The following is a 19,864-nucleotide window of genomic DNA, read 5'->3' on the forward strand; positions in this document are numbered from 1 at the left end:
GTAGCAAGCTCCGTATTTATCTGCTTTAAGGTAGCAAAAATGAGTCTCTTCTCTCTCCCCCCCCCCTCATTTTTAACCCATGCTGCAGTTTTCACTTGATTCAAATTCTAGATATGTTCATATTAAATACTGATTACTTTGGCAAACACACCGAGGGTTAAAAAAATATATTTAATATTACAGTTAGGAAACATTTGTTAGATGTATTACAGTTTACTGGGAGCACAGACATTTCATGTCAAGATGAAACTTTGTTTTGTCCCTCAGTGCTTAGAATGATGCAAGTTTATTTCTGAAGCTTTGTAAATTTCTTGTTTTTCTTAATTGCAAATATTTACTTTGTAAGCATTCCTTGGTGTATTAATGTGAATAATAAACATAAAACCAAGAATTTGGGGGAGAGTTTAAAAAAGTACAAATAGCAGGTAGGCACCCTTGTGCCTTCAGAAATCTCCCTCTTTATATGGTAGTTCATTATTATTATTTTATTTGTTTAGTATTTAAGAAGCTGCTCAAATATCTGCATAATTATTAGAATTGGGATTTAATGATGTGGTGTGCTTATGCAACTTACTCACCAAACTTAATGGCACAATAAGATTATGGAGGGATTGTTAAAAGAAGAAGCCAACACTTCAATACTATAAACTTCAAAGGTATTATTATATTTAAGTAGCAGAAATTCTTTAGTATAGATCATCTATGCTTACACTCATTTACAAGCTTTACAAGTTCTTTTTAAGCATTTGTGGAACAGAAATGCTAATTTAGAGAATGGAATTGTAAGAAAAACATAAAAATAAAATTTCCACATGATTCCAAGACCTATCACTCCCAAGACAGATAGTAGTCATGAATATAAATTTGACCAGCAGTTAGTACATATCTATTAACTGGGTACACCTGCATGAACTGATATAAACCCTGCTCTCTGAATCCAACCCAACACTAAGAGGTGTATTCTCCTCTTGCATTGAACTCTGGACCTGATCCATTGTCTATTGAAGTCTGTGAAAAGATTGTTGAGATTATTATTGGGATCAGGACCTCTGAGGAACAAAAGTTAATACATTGCTCTTTGAAATTAATGCAGTTTAGGAGAAGAGAGGAGAAGGAGACAAAGAAACAACAGAACACACAGAACAGAAGCTCACTGTACAGTATTGGAATACATTATGCAGTAGAAAGCATTCTTTAGCCCAAGCACTGCTCTGCAAGAAATGCCACCACCAAAGCTCAAAGTTCACTTGGTGAGAGAGTCTTGCATAAGCACTGCCTAGGGTTAGGTTAACTTTACTATTAAGCTTGATTTTAATTAAATATTGAAATGTTATTGTGACTTAAGGTTTAATACCAGCTTCATCTGTTAAACCCTGAATAGTTGGACAACGTATTCCTGGAGAGGAGACGTAAACTGACTAAGGTAAAACAGAGAGACTCTGGGATTTAATTTCAATTTAAAATTCTTACTCTTCATTAATCTACCTGCAAACCATTCTTTAAACAAGTTGGCAAGTTACGACACAAAGAACTCTAATTTCGCTCCTGCATGGTGCCCTGTTGAGATGTCAGTGGGTCTTTGTAGAAGCACAAGGATTTGTCTGTGTGGATGCAGTTACAGAACTGGGGCCTAAGACTTTAAATGTGTAATCTCTGAGTGGCTCCTTTAACTGAGTTAAAGTTCTCCTCCAGTTACCAAAATTCATAGTTTTATAAATGGACATTTTGCTAATTCCTATTTTAATTTATCAATGACAAACCAAACTGGGATCAGATACCTTTAAACAAACTTCCCTTCACCATCAATAAACTGTCAAGTCTATTCTAATTACTGTAGATAATTACTTCTGAAAATAATTTTTCAGAGTGTAGAAAACACTTCCCTGGGCAAAAGGCAGATCTCCTCCCTCTTGTAGAAAGTGTGATCTGTATTGGAAGCTCTCTGCCAGTCTGCAGACACAAGAAGACCTTGTAAAGCAACTAGCATGTTGTCTTATTTCCTATTTTTCTTTGTAAATTTGTATAATTATTAAAATCTTTAAATTATTTTGCTTGTCTAAATCATGGCATCCCCAGGGCACAGTAAGAACCTCTGTGACAAATAATGGAATCTCATTCTGAATTTGAGAAACAATTAATAATTAGGTTTACCTGATCTCTGTTTCTCCAGATTATAATTTTTAGTAATTTGGGGATAAAATTGGTTTGGTACTGAACACCCTGACTCATGCCTCTTTCATACCCTCACTAGATATGGTATTTTTATTACTAAAATGGTATTTCATTATAGAAAATCAGATGGAAGAGTGTGTGCACTTTCTTTCAGTAGAGTTGGAAAATTTCCTACCACAAAATAAATCCACTAGAAAACTTTGCTCTGAATTTTTTATAATAAAAAGATAACTTCAACTTCTGTAAGTGGCAGTTATATAATTTACTCCAAAGGCTTTAGTTTTGATTTAACATTTATTTTGTTGGTATTTATTTTGGGGTTTAGCATTGATGTTTGAACATGTTGGAGTTTTAAAAATTATTTTTTCATTGTTTCATAATGTCCTCAACACATTCAATTTGTGAAAGAAAAACAAAGTAGACTTCCCTTAGTCAGCCTGCGTCATTGGAATAGAAAGATGCATGTTAAGGGAGTTGCAATGAATAAGGGCTCATTGCAATACATTGTACTGGGCAATATGTCATTAATTGCTTTAAAAGAAAATCTTGGTGAATAAAACTTACATATTAGCTATTACAAGAGATTGGTGTGACACCTAAAATGATAAGCATTTGAAAAGTCAGATGTTGGAAGGTGGACATGGAGTGGGTTGATAAAACTATTATGAGAATGTGTTTGACCTCCCAGAATTGCTTCTTGGATTGAGTTACGTAGTTTATATTGTCAGATATTTACAAATTGTGCTAGTGGTTGTTGCCCAGGGCTGTATGATTATGTGGAATCTCTTCAATTACTGGTAGAGATACTCCTGAATCGGCTCTGTGCTGTAAGTCTGAAGGAACCGAGGTCATGTAAGGCAGATAAAACCAACCAATTAGATGTAAGGTACATTATAGTGAGAGAGATTAGACACTGGGAACCAGTGGATTCATGGAATGAATGGATATGTTTTCTAACAATTGTATGGTTTATCACTCCATATTAGGCGTTGAAGGAGGGAGATATGGAGGACTTATGGATTGTATTATGACAGGACTTAAAAAAATTAACTTTTCAGAGGCAAGTAGGAGAAATTCTCTGTTTGGTGCTGGGTGGCGGTAGTGGTGATCACCAACTTCTAAAGAATTTAAGCTTTCGTTTAAAAAAAAAAAAAGTGTCTATCCTGATGGTTGCAAAAGGACTTTCCAAATGTGCACTGCTGCAGTGCTGTCTTCCTGAGTCTGCAGATGGACATCTGTGGTGCCTCTGCTGCTGCTCCTCATAGTTTTCCTTACCATCGGAGAGAAATTAATATTAACATTGATGCTATTCTGAGCCCTGTGGGCAGCACTGAAAATTGACAAGAATTATATCAGCTTTAAACTGCTGCAGCTTGGGAAAGCCTGAGCAGTTATTGACGCTAAAGTGGTAGAAGTCCCCACCCCCCAAGTCAGACTAGGAAGGGGCTTGAGTAGCAGAAACAACTTCCACTTAAACAGTTAGGGATCTCTTAAGGTGATATGTGGAACAGAGAACTCCTTACCTGTCCACCAGCCAGGGGGAATGGGAGTGAAGGGGATTTTTTTCAAGAGACTGATGCTAAGGAAGAAACCTCAACAGATCCCAGTAGCACAGCCCTCCTCTCTCTCAGCAGGGGTATATGTGTGGAGTCTGGGTGGTGGTGTTTCTAGTAACATTCATAGCGTGCTAAACACTGCACTAAGACCAAAAAAAAGGCACAGTCCCTGACCCAAGAGTTAACCCTAGACTTCACTGGTGCCCCTAACCCAACTTTTTTATAATGGCCTCTGGCGTGTAGGTGTCTGGTATATTTTCAACTCCTATAGTAAATGAAAACACAGTTTAAGAGATTGCTCATTAGGCTAGGGATAAAAGAAAAGATTGATCCTTCCCTCTTCTTGTGGCCTACTATCCTGAAAGTCTAAGCACCTGCAGGTCGAAAGGGGAGGCCTGTCTGCTTAGCACATCTCAGACTCAGGTCCTATCTTCTTATAACTGTATATGTGATTGTTATTGTCAAAGTCAGATTCAGGCTCACATAATTTGTCAGGCTCACATAATTTGTCAGACCACTCTGTTTATTAGCAAAGCGCTTTGCCAATGCACCCAGATATATGTGAGCCCCTCTCTGAGGCTCATGCTAACTTATTTATACAATTAAGCCAAAGTCTATATTTCAACAAACCCTTCAAGTAGCATTTCTTTAATGAATTATAATTTCAATATAATTCATTCTACTTTCACAATCCCTCCTTTTGGTCAAGCTACACAATGACCAACAATTACTGGGTTGCACATATCAATCGTTCTTTATCTCTTTATCTCAGTGATATTTAAAATCATCAAATTAACACTCTGGTTTGGGGCAGCTATCTGTGTAGCATGCCTGACACAATTTTGGCTACAACAGGAAAGTAACTGAAAACATAGAAAAATTATTAGGATTCCAAACTGGAGAGTTAGGGCTCCTTGAAACAACCAGTTTCATATGCCAGAGAAATTGAAAACGTTATTTAGCCACTTCCATAAAGAACTTGGCTCTTCGTGGGGAAGATATGCGATTTGTTCTAAGTGGCTAGCACGATCTATTACCTCATTGGTGTTGTCTGGTATATACACACAGCAGTCTTTTCCAATGAGAGCACAAGTCCCTCCTTTTGCCGCCAGCACTATGTCCATAAGGGCTAATGGTAAGGCTACTGGCCAGCTTAATCCTGTAGAGTCACAAATTTTAGCAAGCTTATTCTTAAGTACACCATTTCGTCTTTCAACTGCACCTGCACTCTGTGGGTGGTAGGGACAGTGCAACAGATGTTTGATATGCAATATACGGTCCAGGTGTTGAACAAGTTGTCCAGTAAAATGTGTACCCCGATCACTGGACAGAGTAGCAGGAATTCTCTTGGCAGGCATAATATGATTTAATAAACATGGCAACAGACAGTGAGTCAGCCTTGCGACAAGGAAAGGCTTCAATCCAACCAGAGAATAAACATACCATAACAAAATAAATTCATATTGTTGACACTTAGGCATTTGTACAAAATCAAGTTGCCAATGCAAGAACGGTGCTTGAGCCAGGCCCTGGAACCCCTGGGCCACTTTTACAGGTTTACCAATATTATGGCTTTGGCAAATGGTACAGGCTGCACAGTGGCAGGCTGCAAAAGAGCTAAAATGGGGGGGCCCACCATCCTGTCTTAGTTACAGCAGAGACCATCCCCTCCTTTCCGACATGCGAAACACTGTGTAGCAGGGCAGCCAGAGACTGGTAGAGTGAAAAGGGGGCTACAAAGGCACCAGTAGGTGAGCACCAAAAAGAATCGGGATGTAGAGAGCAACCCTGGGCAACCCAGGATTCTTTCTCAGTTTCTGGGGCAGAGTCTTGGAGCAGGGTGAGGTCAGTGAGGGACCAGGAGGGTAAGAGGCGAGCGGAGAACAAGGGAATCAGACATTTCGACTAGGCGCGCTGCAGCAGCCACAGCACGCAGGCAGGGGGGTAAGCCTTGGGCAACAGGGTCTAAAGTGGCAGAGAAATAAGCCACTGGGCGGTTCTTTTCTCCGTGCATCTGAGTGAGAACTCCAAGTGCACACCCAGATTGTTCGTGGCAGAAAAGGGTAAAAGGCTTAGAATAGTCAGGCAGCCCTAAGGCAGGGGCAGAAGCCAAACCCTGTTTGAGGGAAACAAAGGCAGAATTGGCCTCAGGGGGCCACGGCATAGGGTCAGGCACAGAGAATCGCGAGAGTTCCTAGAGAGGTTTTGCAAGGGAGGCATATTGGGGAATCCATTGTCTGTAAAATCCAGCCATGCCTAAAATCTTCTGAACCTGGCATGGGGAGCGGGGTCGGGGAAAGCTAAGGATAGCTTGGACACGGGTGGGAGAAAGTGCACGGGAACACTGGGAGAGGAGAAAGCCAAGATATGTGACAGAAGCTTGACAGAGTTGTAGTTTAGAGCAAGAAGCTTTGTGACCCTTATTTGCTAGGGCAGTAAGGAGCACTAAAGAGTCAGTTTCAGAGGCAGACAATGAAGGGGAACAGAGGAGTAGATCATCTATATATTGGACTAGTGTGGACCTGGACGGGAAAACAAGGTCAGCAAGGTCTCGGGCTAATGCTTGGGAAAAATATGACTGGCTTTCAGTATACCCCTGGGGCAGTGTGGTCCAGGTGTACTGTTGCCCCTTGTAAGAAAAGGCAAACAGGAACTGGGAGTCAGGGTGAACCGGGACAGAAAAGAAAGCAGAGCACAAATCAACAACAGTAAAACGAGTTGCATCTGGTGGGATAGAAGCCAGAATCTTTGAGAGGGGCAAGTTTTGATTCTGTCCACCTATGATTTGCCTCTTCCCACCACTGCATGAAACAATCAACCTCTCCTTTTGCCAATTTAGTTTTAGGTTGGCCGAGTTTGTCTTTTAAGACGTCTACTCGGTCTTTGTCCCAAGATCCTAACAGTGGCCACTGAATTTTGGGATTCTCCTGAGTTAGCCTAGACCATTTTTCCAGAAATTTACAGGAGTCCAGGCTCTTCCTAAAATACATAAGATGAGCCAGCATTCCTTTAGGGAACTATGCCAACTCACACGTCTGGTTACCCATACAGGAAGACTTTACACACCAATCACACAAGAAGGAAAGTCAGGTTCGTCAGAGCGATGCGTGGTGCAACACACAAAAGGAGCCCACAGGCTATTGCCTCAATCGCCCTTGCTTTCACACCAAGGGTTTTACCCAAGGCACGGTGCGGCTGCGATTGTGCAGATTTCACTCACTCAGACCGTGGGGACAGGAACCCTTTGGTCAGCCGATCCCTGGACGGAGACGGTGCCCAGACTCAATCACACCACAGGGAGGACGGATAGACACAGAGACAAGACAGTCCTCAGTCTGGACAAAACACAGAAATAATTACCTGACCAGATTCCTGATGTCAGATCCTGGGATCCCAACCAGAACAGAGTGGGAACCAACAGGTTCGATGGCGTAGACTTCACTGTGGTCATGCACCCTTCCGTTCTGGCAGAGGACCGCTCGGGCCAAATGCCCAGGTGCCGGCTTGCCATGGCCATCCTAAGAACAGTCAGGAGTCACACGGCCCCAGTGAAGATGGTTGCCATCTCAGTGGAACCTCCAAATTGTCAAAGTCGGATTCAGGACTCACATAATTTGTCAGACCACTCTGTTTATTAGCAAAGCGCTTTGCCAATGCACCCAGATATATGTGAGCCCCTCTCTGAGGCTCATGCTAACTTATTTGTACAGTTAAGCCAGAGCCAATTTAACATAAGAGACAAAAGGAAGCAGAAACTGACAAATATACAGACATATCTTATTTGCATACTAATGTTTACCAATCTCCTAGCTCAGTAGGAGCTCTAAGTTAATTAGTTTGAGGACCCATTGTCTCACACTCCTTAATGTTTCTCTTCCTGACAACTATATTTCAACAAACCCTTCAAGTAGCATTTCTTTAATGAATTATAATTTCAATATAATTCATTCTACTTTCACATTATTCACCTACAGCTGTACCAGTTTTTCCTGTTACTTAACTTTGTCCAAAACTGTACCACGTTAATGTCAATAAAAGCCCTGTTTAATGGCCCCCTCAAAAGTACAAAGCATTTAAAACTTGTTAAAACAGACACACAAACTCAGCTAGTGTAACAAATGTCATGAGCAGGGAAGTTGAAGCAATATAAATGAACAAAGGAATGCCCAACAGGAAACTTATACCAGAAAACACCAATTCACATTTGTTAATTCCTGTAAATAAGCTTCAGAGAATACCAGGCATGTAGCTTTAAATGGACTAGCTGTGTCACTGAACCTTTGTTATTTAGACTTTTGGAAATGGATTCCTTTGAATCCCAGTTTAAGTAGACATGCCATTATCACTATGCTTGTTAAAAGAGTTCCACTGTGTAATTGAATATGTGTGTGTGTGTATATATATAAATACAGATTTTTCCTTACGTTTTGTACATTGTTTTCAAGATGAACCAACCATCAAATTGTTCATTTATTTACTGCAGAATCTGCCGGAGAATTTCAGTGATTGCAAACTGAAAAAGAAGGGGTTGGTGAAAAAAGTTCAGGTGAGTCTTGCATTAAATAAATTTTGGGCACTTGCACAGCAGCAGTTTGTGTGATCTAATAAAACAGGGGCGGGCAAACTTTTTGGCCTGAGGGCCACATCGGGTTTCCAAAATTGTATGGAGAGCCAGTTAAAGGAGGCTGTGTCTTCCCAAACAGCCAGGCCCGGCCACCGCCTCCTATCTGACCCCCCTGCTTCTTTCCCCTTGATGGCTTCCCTGGGACTCCTGCCCCATCCAACCCCCCTGTCCCCTGATGGCCCCCCGGGACTCCTGCCCCATCGACCACCCCCGGACTCCCCACCCCTGACTGTCCCCTGCTGCCCCATCCAACCCCCCGCTCTCATTCCTGACTGCCCCCCCAGGACCCCTGCCCCATCCAAGCCCCCTGTTCCCCGCCCTCTGACGCTCCAACCCCTATCCACAGCCCTGACCACAGCCCCTGAACTCCCCTGCTCTCTATCCAACTCCCCCTGCCCCCTTTCCCCGCTGCCTGGAGCACCGGTGGCTGGCGGCGCTACAGCCGTGCCACCCAGAGCACCGGGTCAGACCGGGCTCTGCAGCCCTGCCTCCTGGAGCATTGCGCCAGCAGTCTGGCGCGCTGAGGCTGCGGGGGAGGGGGAACAGCAGAGGAGGGGCCAGGGACTAGCCTCCCGGGCAGGAGCTCAGAGGCCGGACAGGAGGGTCCTGTGGGCCATATGTGGCCTGCGGGACGTAGTTTGCCCACCTCTGTGCTAAAATAAAAGGCCCAGGGTTAGAGCCCAGGAGATCCCTTGGATTTCCAGGCTTTGGCTGATCTCTTGTAGGGATGGGTTATCAAGCCTCTCTAAGAGCAGTAACGCACCAACATTTTATAAACTGATACAAAAAGGGATGGAGTTAGAGTTTATGTTGTTGTCAAATATTTACAAATTATGCTAGTGGTTGGTGCCCATGGCTGTATGATGATGTGAAATCTGCTTGATTACCAGCAAGAAAAAACACTTCTCACTTTAGCTCTCCTGCATCTGTATGGGGTGCAGTAATGCAAGTGCAGACAGACATGTATGCCATAAAAATAGCACCTTGGTAGACAGGTGAAAAAGCGTAGGAGTCAGAGTTCCCCATCAATTCGTATGAAACAGAGTTAGGATATTTGTGTTTTTTTTCTTTTATATAATATTTACTTTGCTATGACCTGAGCTCCTTTACCTCAAGAATGAAAGCTGTGTTAGAGAAGAAATATGCTGGGTAAATACTTTTTTGTTCCTATTGTGTGTTGCTTACACAGTTATCCCCAGATTACGCTGCTTTCAATATGAAGTCATAGTGGAGTTCTCTTACTAGAATCTTAACCCCTCCAGAAAAAAAGAGAATGGCACCTGTAGGTAGGCGATGCTGCTGCTGCTGTTTTAAATTGTATTACAATAGCACCAGTCGCAGATTGGAGCCCCATCCTGGTAGGTATTGTACAGACATGACCTAAAAAGACAGTCCTGGCCCTAAAGAACTTAAAAACTTAGTGCACAACAGATGGATGAAACAAACAGATAGGGAAAGTTAATTCTGGCCAAATAAATATTCTGTAGTCCTACTAGTGCTGATATAGGTTCTCCACCTGCGAGGGCAGTAGACCATGCCTTCTGTGGGGCATATATGAGCCAGCAACCTGTCTTCTCTGGTAATGCTGCAATTAGAGCAGTTACAATGCACCAAGTGTGAATACTAAAAGCTTCTGTTAATGAATCAGTGTGCGTTCTGTAGATGGCATTAAAAACTTCTGGCAGGTGACTCTTCATAAAATGTGCATAAATTAAGAAAAGAGTTTTATATCTTATAGAGGAAGCTCTTTCTTAGGCCTCAATCCTGGAAGCTGTTCCATGCAGACATACCCCATTGCTCATGCAGAGCCCCACTGAAGTCAGTGGGGTTTTGTGCAGGATATCATATGTGCTTCAAGTTGCAGGATCAGGGCCTAAGGTTGTAAGCTCTTGAGCAGAGATCAGGACTATCCATGTGCTTATATAGGCCTAACACAATTGGTTCCCAATTTTATTGGGGTCTCTAATTGCTACTGTAATATAAATAATATAACATTAAAAAGTAAGTATCCACTTTAATTGCTAAAATTAGTCAATTAAACCTGATACAAATATAGTGAAACTAAGTGAACTAGTGATTTTGTCTACAAGGCAGACAAGTTTCCATGTTCCACATCCACTAGAATAGTAGTGTTCTCAGTGGTGCCCACAAACCTCTCTGGCACCTGATCCTCCCAATGGTGTAAGAGTTTCAGTTTGCAGTATAAAATGGACAGCAGCTGTTGGATTTGGCCTACTACCCTGTGTGGTCCGTTAATTTAATGGCAGGGGGTTCTGTAAAGTTTATAGAAGAATGCATTTGTTAGTGACTGGCTTTATTGATGTGAGGTACCCAAGTGCTGATTGACCCTATTAAATTTTTAAATACATAAAATTAACATGCTGTGCTACATGCTTTATTGTGTGCATTCAGCTACATTACAATATTTAAATAGCTGTATTAAAATAATGGTTAATATGAAACTCTGCCTCAAAGAGGGTCCTGGGAGGAGGATTATATCTTCCACCAGGCCAGTGGTTCTCTGTGGTGTAATATCAGTCTGTTTCTTTAGAACAGGCGAGTTTTAAGGCTGCCAGTCTCCCTGTTGACTCACTTCACCTCTTGTGGGGGATACAAGACTGCTTTTGGGACTGTGAGGGACTTGGAGCTGCTGTGTAATTCATGAATGTTACATGTTTTGCTGCTGTAATGTGGTTTGCTATTTGATTACAAAGGCTTAATTGAAGCAGGTGTTGGTTGTAGGTATGCAGGAAAGAGAACAATAGCTTCAAATAACCACCCACTTATCCATTTGAACCACAATACTAGACCCATTTGCTTTGATGGCCCCCCTCTGACTGACATCCCTGCCCCATGCAGCTCCAGGGACCAGTTTGTCAAGAAGGGTGAAGGGGAATCACAAGTTGTAAACCCAGGGGAACCTAAGACATAGGGTTTCTGGGGGGATAAAAGTGACATTTGTGGCTGGGAGGGAGTTGTTGACAGGGACTGTTTGCTAGGAGCAGGCTGACATGGGGTACATCTACACTAAAGCAGGACAGCTACAGCGCTGCAGCTGTGCCGCTGTAACCGCTTACATCTGTGGAAGGGGTTTCCCCATCAATGGAAATAGTCCATCTCCCTGAGAAGCAGTAGCAAGGTTGATGGAAGAATCCTTCCATTGAACTAGCCATGTCTACACCAGGGGATAGGTTAACCTAACTTCATTGCTCAGTGCATGACATTTTTCTAGTTTTAGATGTAGATTGGGCCGTAGACATGCCCTGCATAGGGAGTCTGATGCAGTTGGGCCTTCCAGAGATAGACTCGCGTATAGACTGCTTCATTGTTCTACAGAGACAAGGTGGGCAAGGTAATGTCTTTTATCAGACCAATTTCTGTTGGTGAGACAAGCTTTCGAGCTACACAGCTCTTCTTCAGGACTCAGCCTTGTCTCTCTAATATCATGGGACCAGGAAGGCTACACCGGCACTGAAAACAAAGGAAGTGATTGTTTTACAGTCTTTTCTCTCTTGTTTTGCTGTGCCCCTGCTGTTCAGCTTAAACAATACTTTGTACTTTTCCATTGTATTAACTGCTGGTTACAGCTCCTGAAGAAAGACTTGCAGGTGTGAATCCCAGCTGGGCCTGCTGAGCAGTCATGGTTGGTACACAGGGGGCTGGAGCCAGAGACCCAGTCTAAGAGCAGAGAATCATGGGATTCTAGTCGTGAACTGTGACAGGGACCATCAGCTCTTACCTGCTCTCTGATGGGCAATCAGTAGACACCCTATGCAGTTGGTATTTGATGAGATGTGAGAGCTCACAGTCGTGGGTGAGAACCCCATACACTGGTTGGGGTATCCCTTACTGAATATTTTAGGTTGATAATGAACTACCACTTTGAGTTGGGAAGGGAATCCCATCATCCCCTTTCTGCACATGGCTGCCCAGCGTGAGACATGGGGTTCACTTTTTCCCAGAGCACAGGTTTGCGAAATGCTTTTTTCGTTTTAGTGCTTTGTCCCTCGTTCTCCAAAGAAGTCACATCAACATGGCCTCCTTCCCCTGCCAACTCCTGCCCATCAGGGACAGAAAGTGAGTCAATGAGAGGAATGGGTGGGCTCATGCCTAGGGTAGCAGTGGGATCTGGCTGGGTCCATCCCCAGAGGAGCCCAAGGCAGCGCGAAGCAGACCAATGCTTGTCTTCCACCCCCTTGCCCAGAGCATCTCACTGCCACAGGCTGTCTGAGGTAGGGTAAGGCAGCAGAGGGGAAATCAGCAGATTGCTGTCAGGGCATGCCTTTACTCCCTACCACCACCGTTGGAGACTCCCTGCATGCTGTTCCCATTGCTGCCCTGCCCTGGCCCAGACAGCTAAGTGGCCGAAGTCCCATCCTCCACCCACCAGTTTGAAAACCAGTGCCCTAGAGCATTTGGGAGATGTAAGATTTGTAGGTTTAATGAAGGTTGCTTAGTTTGGTTTGATACAGCTTTCAGTGGACAGGAATTCTTTGCAGTATTGGTGCAAGTACAGAGACATGTTGAGCTGTACATGAGAAAACAGGAAAGGGGATTTACAGTTAATAGGCCATATCCCCCCTGCCGCCCTCGCCATTGCTGATTGGTGATGCTAAATATTATTGGCCTGGTGGCACTTCGCTGTCCTCATTGAGCTGATATATTAGATTTCTACTGGGTAATGGATGAAGTGAATTTTCTGTTCACTTACTTAATAAGCTCTAGCAAAAGTGGTGGCCATTTCTGAACCGAGAAGAAACTGTGGAGTTGTCTTTACCTCCAACTTCATGGTGGGAGCATTGTCATTGTAAAAAAAAATTCTTATTCTTGGGGAAATAGTTTATCACTCCACAGTAATTCTCATATTTAACTTTTGTTTGTGTTTTTTATTTTCAGGGTTTTCTTGCCCAGTGTGACACAGTTGAAGGAAGTATTGGTCAAGAAATGGATAAGCTACAATCAAAGAACTTGGCACTGGCAGAATGAGGCATCTCTCAATAAATAGGAGAAATAATTGCTCTGTGAGCAAGAAGAAAAGTTTGCTCTTTGTTTTGGAGCACATATTCAGCTTCTTTTTTTCTTTAAAGCCCAGTCTGTTTAGACTGGTACTAGTCAATCATTACTTGCTGGTTGTCACATTTACCACTCAAAGTTGTTCTTTTCAAAAGAAAACAATCCTCCCTGAAGAAATACAGAAATGTCTTTGTGGTGGATGGTTATGCATGTTTTAGTTAACTAAATACTATAGTACATTATACAATTCCAAGAGATGGGCAACTTTGCACCACTGTTTTCTTTTTACAAGGACACTATTGTTAAATTGTTCATTTTTCTCTACTCTCACATTTTCTCACATTATGTCATCAAAATTATTTACAGCTCAAAAGACAAGTTTGGAAAACCGTACAAGTGACATAGGTTGCATCTGTAGGACTTTAATTTGATTGAAAAAGGCAGGTTGATACAATAGTTGGGACATCTAGCATTCTAGTAGAACATTTAGAGCAATAAATAGTATCACACATCTATACCTATTTAACACTTGTATGTGTTCATAAATATAGGAAAACTTGACTACAGTGGAGGTTGTAACTATTTTAGCCTTAAACTGTCTGAATAAATGGAATGTACTGTAAAATGTATGGTACTTAATTTAACTAGTGTTTAAATTTCAGTGAACACCTTGGCACTTTTTTCGTTATACATATTTCTGATATACTGTGTATAAAGCATGTATATGTTTTCTGTGGTATACTCTCCTTTTGAGTAATGGTGTGAAATGGAACTGGATAATTCATACTGCTTAGACAGGAAATGGTCAGTCCAATCAAGCTCTGAGAATGGAGATATTTTATCATAGTATTTTTTGACTATGTGTTTCACTGAGTTGCTGTATTTTACAGAAAATTGCAATTGATAATGTCTATTACCTTGAGAATTAGTGGATGAATATTTATTAATCTATAATGTGTATTACTAAGTGAAATTTCAAAACAGAGGTTTAAAAATGTCCTGCCATTGTTAGCATCTCCATAATGAGAGCTGCCATTTCATTACTACTTCTACTAGGAAAGCATTCATCAATAAGCACTTGATCTGGTGGCAAGCCAAGGACCCTCAACTTACATTAGACTCTGAGGAGGGGTGTTCTGGATCGCTTGCCAGATAAGTGCATGAGAATCTCTGTGTTTTTATAGTTGTTTTAAGGTAAGTTCTCTTTACCAGAAAAAAAATTTGAAAATGTAAGTGTTGATCATATTTCAATACAGTTAAATAATTCCTAATAAAATAACGGACCTCAAAATAGTGGCAGTCCTCCAACATTTCTCCTGCAGTCGTAATCAGAGAACTTCCAGAGTGTCACAATCTGGTATTAGATGGGCAATATGGTAGCTCTATTGCTTTTTAAAAATTAGTAGTTTTTGTTGTAAAGAAAGTTTTAAAGAATTAGATGTTATATTATACCAAATATAACTAGATGAGGTGACCATATTTTCAGTTAAATTGCACTTTTCTGTTAAATTGCAGTATTCCTTTAAAGTGGTAATAGTTTTCAATATTACACCCAATGGTCATGGTCTATAAAAGTCTGCAGTAGGGTGAAACTTGACAAACAAGCTCTTGGCTTAAAATGAATGTATTTTGTTTCTCATTACAAATTTTTAGGAAGAGCTGTTTTTAAGATAGGAAGTAATTATATTCGTGATTAGGAATGTGATACCAGCTTTCAGTGCTAGCACTATGGTCATGCTATGTTTGCCTGGGACTGCAGTACTATTGAGAGGAGCAGAGTTATATCCATTCCAGTGATGCCCCGGTTCAGGGCAGCAAATACTGCTTCTGGGCCAGATCCTGATACCATTTAATCCAATGGCAAAACTCTCACTGAATTCAATGGGTGCAGGATCAGCCTCTTATCAAGTGAGGAATTAGTCCTCACCTGCTCTAAACATTTATTTTACATTTAATAAACTTTCAGGAGTGTGTGTAGCATAGAAGTGTTTCCCTGTGAGCAGAGCTGGGCAGGGCAGGTTAGATATAACTGCTGCTCCTTAGTAGTTCTTTAATCTGGGGAAAAAACAGTGCAATCTTTGTGGTGTTTATGAGCAGTCATCACAGTTCTGCTATAATAGGCAAAGGCTTTCAGTTAATGTAATAAAAGTGAAACCTATTAAGATTGCATCTTAAAATGTCATTGCTGCTTGTATAATTCAAAAGAACATGGATATTTGTTGTATCTCTTTTAGCAGTATAATATGCACTGAAAATTTATTTTGATAACCAAATCTAAAAATGAGTTAATTCATTTGGGAAAATTAATGACTTTGCATGTAGAAAGTTTTCCCCAAGGATTTTTAGTGTGGATTGACTGACTAATAGTAGTTTCCCAAATATGAAAGATTTATATCTGTTTTTTCCACAATCATGGCCTTAATCTTTGGCAAAAAAATCATTTTCAATATTTGAAAAAAGTGCAGTGGACTACTGCTGAGGAAGAGAGGGCAGAAAATGGGAATTTTTAAAATCAATGGAAATTTTGAAAGCTAAAACATGAATTCAGAACTCAAATTTAAGCAATACTGTTTTGTTAATTATACGGGATAAGCACACTTCCCATTCAGTTATTGAATCCATTTTTCCTTCCTGTCTTGAAAACAAAACACAGCACTTTTTCACCCCCTGCCATCTCAATAAAAGATAAACATGTTCTTTGCCTTTTCATTAGCCTCATTTTTCTCAACACCTCCCTCATTTGCTGTATTACTTTGGAACTATTTGCATGTTTCAAGCTAACATTCCTATAATGTCTTTCATAAAAGACAACTTGTAAATTGGAGTAAAACCACACCTTCACCCCCTACCTCCCCTCCTCAAGTCCCCTTTTGGCTGCACTGTGGTGCAAACAAAAACATTCTTAGAGCTGCAAAATCTCAGAATTATAGAACATCTTGCTCCTTATGGTTTGAGTAACTTAAAATATCAAACTTTTAGTGGTATTCTCTTTGACCCAAGTTCTGCTGTTAGTCTCAATGGTGTAAATCTGGAATAATTCCTTTTACTTCATTGGAGTTACTCCCAATTTGCAGTGGCCCATGTGGCAGTACAGAATTTGGGTTGATATTTTTATTTAACTTATTGTGCTACAGTAAATGAAGGGGAAAAAGGAAAATAAAATACGGAAAATATAATCAATTTCTTTGTTGCTTGTCTGATCATTGTGGTGTGGTGTATAGTACAGAAATCCTGCGGATTAATCCATTCCCTGTTGACTGTACTTTAATATACAGTAACACCATTCTATGGTAAGTTAGTTGAGAATTTAATATAATGAAGTTAAAATACTACTTGTGGATATTTGATACCATGGCACACATCTTCCGATAATGATGTATGTAATTAAGAATTATGTTTCACTTAATGAGGCTGGCATGGAAGATATGGACAACCTCTTCTCCCTTCCCCCTCTCCCCACCAAACACTTACAGAAGGAGGAAGCAGTAATAGATTTAAAGCCCAGTAACCTCTGGGGCTAAAAACAGATGTAATATTTTACTGGAAAGCTAGTGATATTTGTAAAAATGTTTATTCATAGCTTAAGCTTTTCAGTAGGAGCATTCAAAACAATTTCAGACTGTTTCAGGCCAATGGCCCCAACCAATGTTCTATCCTAACTCCTCTAAAGAACTCTTTGACTTTTTTGAATTCAGTCTCTCAGGCAAAATGCTGCGGTTTTTGTTTTTTTTTAAAAAAAGGGTGGGGGGGAGGTTTGCATAGGCACAGGTGAACTGCAAAGGAAAGTGACTTAATCTGCAGCTTCACAACAGAAAATAATTTGGTGATCTCAGCTGTAGGGGAGAAAGGCAGTCTCTGAGGTGGCCAGCAGGCAACCCAACATACAACCATACAGAATACAAATGTCACCACCTTGAGTTGCATGAAGAAGCAAAAATGAAGCCAGTGAAACATGGAACACAGATCTAATGTTTTCACCATGGAGACCTCTGCTAATAATGTTCTGCCTTAGACAGTGCTTCAAGATGGTCCAAGATGAGTGGCTACAATGTGGAGGTGACACATACATTTAAGTAACGTCCACGCAGGAGAAAGGAGGACATACCCTTCTACCTAAGTGCAAATGGGAAAGAAGCATTCTTGGCCTCTGCTGCTAACTAGGCTTACCCTAGCTAACCTCTACTTCACAAATGTAGACTTTTCCCTAAAAGGAAATTGCTACAACCCCAGCCAGTTCTTCTGGAGACTTCCTTCTGCTTACCAACCGCTCTTCCATCTTGTGCTCATTTAGCGTCAGACATTTCTCAGAAGCCTGTTGCATTGTAGCCTGGTGGGCTAGCTTACCTCTATTATTTTCTCTACTTTGCATTATATTCTGCTTTATTATATTCAGTAGTAATGCAAGGAACCTACAGGCTTGTATCCTGTAAGACACTGGCTTCAGCAGTTAGCATGAGGCTTGAGACCTATGATCTCTGGCATAAATAAACTTAGGTAACCCATAAGTTTTGGGGAATTGGAAGTAGAATGTAAGAGGGAATTTTGTCCATAATGACATCAGCCAACCATAGAAACATGAACTAACATCAGCTTCTGGAATGTTTTGGACAGAACATCCAACTGCAAGAGTATCATGGCAATGAATTGATGTATATGATAATCGGGTGAAATCAAAAATATATTAACCTATAGAAAAAAAATACCTTAACATTGGTAAGGGGGAGGAAATTCAAATCAGGAAGAGGGGAGACCAAACCTCTTCCACCCCTTTTCCATGGTTTGATTTTTGAAAACAGCTGGGCAGCTAGCCCCAGGCCAAGCCAGGGGAAAGCATAAAGGGGTGCCGAAATCAAGCTAGCTCCACCTTTGATCCTTTAGTAAGGCTTCATCGCTGGAGGTACGGTGACCCTCGCCCCATTGGGGCACATGGTCCGGCCCTGTCCCATCCCACCCCACCGTCCATCTGTGAGGGCCTCCCCCACCCTGCCCGCTTCATTAGCCATCTTTCCCTGCATCACAGGGTGGGCTACCTACCACGGAGCTGCGAAAAACACATTTGGATAAAATCAAGCCCTGTCTAATGTGCTGTTCTCTCCAAAGTGCACCTGGCTTTAGCAAAGTATTCAGTTAGCCTCCGCAAACTTCTTTTCCTCACCTGCAGATTATAGTGATCTCAGCCTAAGAAGCCCTGGAATGCCCCTTCTGTGGACATACTTAATTGAGATGTAATGACATCGACTTGGTGTGCAAAAAAATGTAGGACGAAGAGCACTGAATGGATTTCATTAACACTATTGAGCTGCTTGGTAGGGTTGCCAGGCATCAGGTTTTGGACTAGAACACCCTGTCGAAAAGGGACTCTGGTGGCTCGCTGCTAAAAGTCCAGTTGGCCACAGCGGCCAGCTCTGCGTGGCTCCTGGAAGCGGCGACATGTCCCTCTGGCTCCGGCTGGGAACCACGGCCACTGGGAGCTGCGCGGGCAGTGCCTGCTTACAGGTGCAGCATCCAGAGTCCCCTGGTAGCCCGTGTGCCTAGGGGCCAGAGGGACACGTCGTCGCTTCCGGGGAGCTGCCTGAAGTGAGCGCCGCCCAGAGCCTGCACCCCTCACCCAGTCCTGCATCCCAACCCCCTGCCCCAGCCCTGAGCCCCCTCCCACACTCTGAACCCCTCTGCCCCAGTCTGGAGCTTCCCCCTGCACCCCAAAGCCCTCATCCCTGGCCCCACCCCAGAGCCCACCCCCCCACCTGAAGCCCCCCCCCCCACACCCTGAACCCCTCATTTCTGGCCCCACCCTGGATCCTGCACCTCCAGCCCAGGTCCCGCACCCCCCTCCCCCCACTCCAAGCTGCTGGCCCAGCCGGGAGTCGCCTCCCACACTCCGAACCCCTTGGCCCCACCCCTCAGCCCGGAGCCCCCTCCCGCACCACGAGCCCCCGCATCCCCAGCCCCACCCGGGAGCCCACACCCCCTGCCGGAGCCCTCACCTCCTCCCGCGTCCCAGCGCTCTGCCCAGCCCGCGCAGCGTGCGTGAGGGGGGCGGGGAAGAGGGAGGGACGGGAGGGGGGTGGGGTCTCTGAGAGGGGGCGGGGCAAGGGCGCTCGCTTCTGGCAACCGGACGCCGGCCCCGGCCCCGTGAGGGTGGGGGAGAGCGCGCCACCGAGGGAGGGGAATGCAGCGAGCAGGGGGCGGGGCCTGGGAGAAGGGGCGGGGCTAGGGCGGTCAGTCTGGTGAGGTGAGAAAGTTGGCCACGCTGGCGTGGGCGGCGGAGGGGGGCGTGGACTGAGCGGGGGCGCCGCGGCAGGGGCGGTTTTGCGTCATCGGCAAGTTGGCAAGTTCGGATTTGTGAATGACGCTGCGACTGGACACGTGGGCGACGTCTGCCGCTGACGGTCCCTGTAAGGGGCAGTGAACGTCGCTGGAGTCGTCACTTCCACGCTTTCTGGCAGGGGAAACCGCAAAGCCACGAAGTCCCTTGACAGAGGAGCGAAGCGGGACGAAG

At 43.1% G+C, this 19,864-nt stretch overlaps 1 protein-coding gene across 3 annotated transcripts in view; it reads left to right on the forward strand.

Moving 5' to 3' along the window:
• Positions 1–16,545, forward strand: part of BAG1 (BAG cochaperone 1) — a 33,018-nt gene extending 16,473 nt beyond the window's left edge. Inside the window, exons 6-8 of one of the 3 annotated variants that reach the window (XM_073332640.2) lie at positions 1,382–1,423; positions 8,212–8,274; positions 13,249–16,545. In XM_073332640.2, the coding sequence (XP_073188741.1) occupies positions 1,382–1,423; positions 8,212–8,274; positions 13,249–13,338 (195 nt within the window). In that variant the 3' untranslated portion in view covers positions 13,339–16,545. Of the gene's footprint in view, positions 1–1,357; positions 1,424–8,211; positions 8,275–13,248 lie in introns of those variants that run through there. The other 2 variants (XM_073332638.1, XR_012157411.1) reach the window with 2 other exon arrangements.
• Positions 16,546–19,864: the final 3,319 nt, after the last annotated feature.

Source organism: Lepidochelys kempii, chromosome 2 (genome assembly GCF_965140285.1).
Source record: "Lepidochelys kempii isolate rLepKem1 chromosome 2, rLepKem1.hap1, whole genome shotgun sequence".
NCBI lineage: Eukaryota > Metazoa > Chordata > Testudines > Cheloniidae > Lepidochelys > Lepidochelys kempii.